The sequence below is a fragment of the Octodon degus genome, unplaced genomic scaffold (genome assembly GCF_000260255.1).
Source record: "Octodon degus isolate 3935 unplaced genomic scaffold, OctDeg1.0 scaffold00001, whole genome shotgun sequence".
Lineage (NCBI taxonomy): Eukaryota > Metazoa > Chordata > Mammalia > Rodentia > Octodontidae > Octodon > Octodon degus.
Genome location: NW_004524577.1, coordinates 27,494,711 through 27,498,436, shown reverse-complemented (window position 1 = coordinate 27,498,436; position 3,726 = coordinate 27,494,711). Strand labels below are relative to the sequence as shown.

At 32.0% G+C, this 3,726-nt stretch overlaps 1 protein-coding gene across 1 annotated transcript in view; it reads right to left on the bottom strand.

Moving 5' to 3' along the window:
- Nucleotides 1-3,726, bottom strand: part of LOC101578148 (centromere protein K) — a 50,827-nt gene that overhangs the window by 1,776 nt on the left and 45,325 nt on the right. The window contains exons 6-8 of the mRNA XM_004623208.2: nucleotides 671-753; nucleotides 483-581; nucleotides 23-151 (exon numbers count right to left, since the gene is read on the bottom strand). Coding sequence (XP_004623265.1) covers nucleotides 23-151; nucleotides 483-581; nucleotides 671-753 — 311 coding nt within the window. The remainder of the gene's footprint in view (nucleotides 1-22; nucleotides 152-482; nucleotides 582-670; nucleotides 754-3,726) is intronic.

The window sequence follows — 3,726 nt, the reverse complement described above, 5'->3', positions numbered from 1 at the left end:
AAGTTTATATCTCTGCCTAAACCTTACCTTTTTCTTAACAGTTCCATCAGGCAGAGGAAAATGGTCTTCTAGAAATTCACCCAAGGTAATCAAAAGTTTCTCCTTAAATTCTTTTATATTAAGGATTTTAGTTTTGAGTTCATTAAAGATTCTAACAGATAAAAAAAGAGAGAAACATTAAATACATGAAACACATATGTGTGCACACATACCTGGTTATTCATAAGGCTGATCGAAGCTTTTTTAAAACTTTATTTTCTCCAACCCAGTAACCAGCTTATGAAAGTAATATTCTCCATACGTCATATAGGGCAATGAATGGTACAACCAAGTCATCACTCATAAAGTAACAAGTCATTAAAACAAACACTTGGTAAAAGTGAGGGCAAGACTAATGCTTCCTAGTTAAATTTGCCTTTTTATCTGTATTTCATATAAATAAAAAACTTTGTCCTATTCTAAAAATCAAGAAGATCAATTACCTTGATTCAGAAAAAGTCACAACCTGATTTTTCAATTCATCATGTAGAACATTAAGAGATTTCATTATTTGTTGCTGTTCATCCAACCACTGTTGCTCCCTTTAGAAAAACAGACAAAATAACTATATAAAACTTTAAATGCTAATTCAACATGCCAATGATTAACAGTAATTATGGTGTAAATATACCTTTCTAAGTCTTCTTTTAACTTTTCATTCTTTGACTGAATAGTAGATAGCACCATTTCAAGATCATGTCTCAATTTTTGGAACTAGAAAAAATAATTTAAATTAATTGCTTTTTTAAAAATAGTATAATTTGGTTTTGAATGACAGTAAAATTTATACACTAGGAAACCTCAATTCATAAGCCAATAGTAGAAGTGCCTAGCAAAAAGTGTTTAAGGACGTAAATATACAGCAGGTACTAAGTTTTTAGTAGCATTCCATTGTTAAATATAAAAATAAACTGAAGAGTATTGAGTAATATACTTTCATTTCAAGCTTCAATGTCAACTAACGTTTTCTGTAACTGGGTATTTCAGGTCACTTTTCTTATCAGACATATAAACATAGATATAAATGAATATCACTCATTCCCTATTTATTCAACCAATCATTCAGTCAATAATTTTTGGTAAGTTACTGGTTACTAGGCATTGTTGAAGGAGGATGGGATGCAAAAAGCGGAGAAAAGAGGCAAATCCAGAAAACCAAATAATGTGTAACTTCAGGCACTGCTAAGTGCCATTAAGAAAACAAATCAGACAAGGGGATCATAAAATAGTCACCAGGTAATCTGCTGCAGTGCAAGCTCTATAATTTAAAATTTCAGTAGCAGAGAAAGAAGACAAAAGAAAAACGCAGTGACAATCTAAGAAAAAAATTCCCGGCTGATGGGATGTCTGAGGAACAAGAAGGAAGACTGTGGTTAACCTGCATAACAATAAGCTCTATAGTTTATCTAACTTCTTTTTGTTTGTGGAACATATTAACTAATATGCCACTGTCATATCAACGCAGGTTTGTAAAACCCAAAGTAACTCAGGAAAAGGGTGAAGAGAGCATTAAGTCAAAATGACAACTTGATTGTTAAAATATACAATTAAATTTTTTAAAAGGAGGAAATGCAGTTAAGTAGAAATAAACTACCAAAGTCGATTTCAACAAAACCATACTGGCATTAAATATGGTCTAAAAATGGCTAACAATGGAATTAAATTAGAGATAAGACAAAATTAGGAAACAGCAACTTAGATGGATATTAAAAAACACTTTTCGGGACAGGGATATAACTCAGCAGCCCAGTGCCTGCCTGGCAAGTGCAAGGGCCTCAGTTCAATTCCTAGTACAAAACAAAACAAAACAAAACAAAACAAAACCCATCTAAAAACACTTCTAAATAATCTGTACATCAAACAACCAATAAGAAAATAAAATTGCTATAACTTCAATCAAAAGTTATTATGTGTAAAAATATAACATCAAAATTTCTGTGAAGTAAAAGCAGTATCTAGATGAGAATATAAATCACGAAATGCTTATATTAGAAACCAAAGAAACTTCTCAAATTAATGACTTCAACTTCTACCATAAACTTAAAAAGACCACCTAAAACAAGTAGTATGATGAAGAAATAATAACTTAAAAAAATGGGGGTGCTGGGGGCTGGCCAGATAACTCAGCACATGAAAGCAACTGCTTAGGCAGGCTCAGCGACTGAGGTTCAATCCCCAGCGTTCCGTGCCTGCCCCACTCCTGGACCACACTGAGGGTGACTGAGACTGGCCTTGGTGGTGTGCCTGTAATCCCAGCGCTTGGGAGGCTGAAAACAGGCAGATCACTATAAGTCTGATCTGTGTAGTGAGACCTTGTACTAAATACATAATAAATAAATAAATAAATAAATAAATAAATAAAAGAAATGGAGGTGTCAATGAACATTGACATTTAAAAAGTTAATGAAATTTACCAGATTAATTACAGGAGAAGTGGAAAAAGACACAAATACCAACATCAAAGAGAAATGATACAAAAATTCTTACTACAAGTAAGAACTCATAAAGGAGGAATGTTATGAACAACTTTATGTCAATATACTGACAAAATAGACCAGATACACAAATTCTTTGAAGGACATCTAGTACCAAACCTAATTCAAAAACAAATAGAAAATCTTACTAGTAATAAAGAAATTAGATTCATAGTTAAAATTTTTCACTGTAATGTTTTTATTCAGCTTATGAGCAAACTTCAGGCCCAGGCAGCTTTACTATTAGTTCAAACAAATGTTTAAAGAACAAGACAATACCCAGTATGTACCAGTTCCACTGAAGAGGACAGGATGCTTCACAATTCACTCTGTGAGACTTGTATTACCCTATACCAAAGCCTAATAAAGACATCATAAGAACAACACAAAACCCTACAAACCAATACTATCTCTAGAAGAAAAATGCAAAAATCTTTAAAAAGTTTCAGCAAGAAGTTAATAAATGAAAAAGATCAATAGTGAAGTAGAGCTTATCCCAGTAATGCAGTTAATTAAGCAGTTGAAATCAATTTTAAGTCAATCATTGTATTTCACAATATCAACAAACCAAGAAAAAACAATCATCTCAGTTCTGAACAGGAAGTAACAAAATTCAAAATTAGTTCATGACCCTAAAAAAAAACTTTATAAACTATAATAGTAGAATCTAGTCAATCTAATTAAGGGCATCTATGAAAACATTACTACAAACATAATGATGAAAGAGCAAATCCTTTCTGACCCAATCATGAGCCAAGCAAAATGCCCATTTTTACCAATTTGGTATTATTTTGATATAGTTCAAGGTCAGTGGAATATGTCAAAAAAGATATTAAAACCATCCAGACTGGAAAGGATAAGTAAAATTGACTTTGATCTCAGATAACAGAACTATTTGTTGTTTTTTCTTAAAAAAGTAATAAAGGTTCTTCAAACTCACTACATAAAAGACCAATATACAAGAGATTGAAAAATACAGTTAGATTTTTAAAATATTTAGTGTAGTAAAATACACATTGCCCTTAACCCACCTAAATATATTTTCCCTTCCTTCTGCAGGGCCAGCACTGCATATGATACCAAGGATCGAACCAGGGTCTAGGCACTTAGACCACTGAGCTATCTCCATGGCCAACAACATGTCTTTTATTAAAATAAATTTTACAGAAAACTTAAACATTCATCATATTTTTCAATCACACTTTATAAGAAT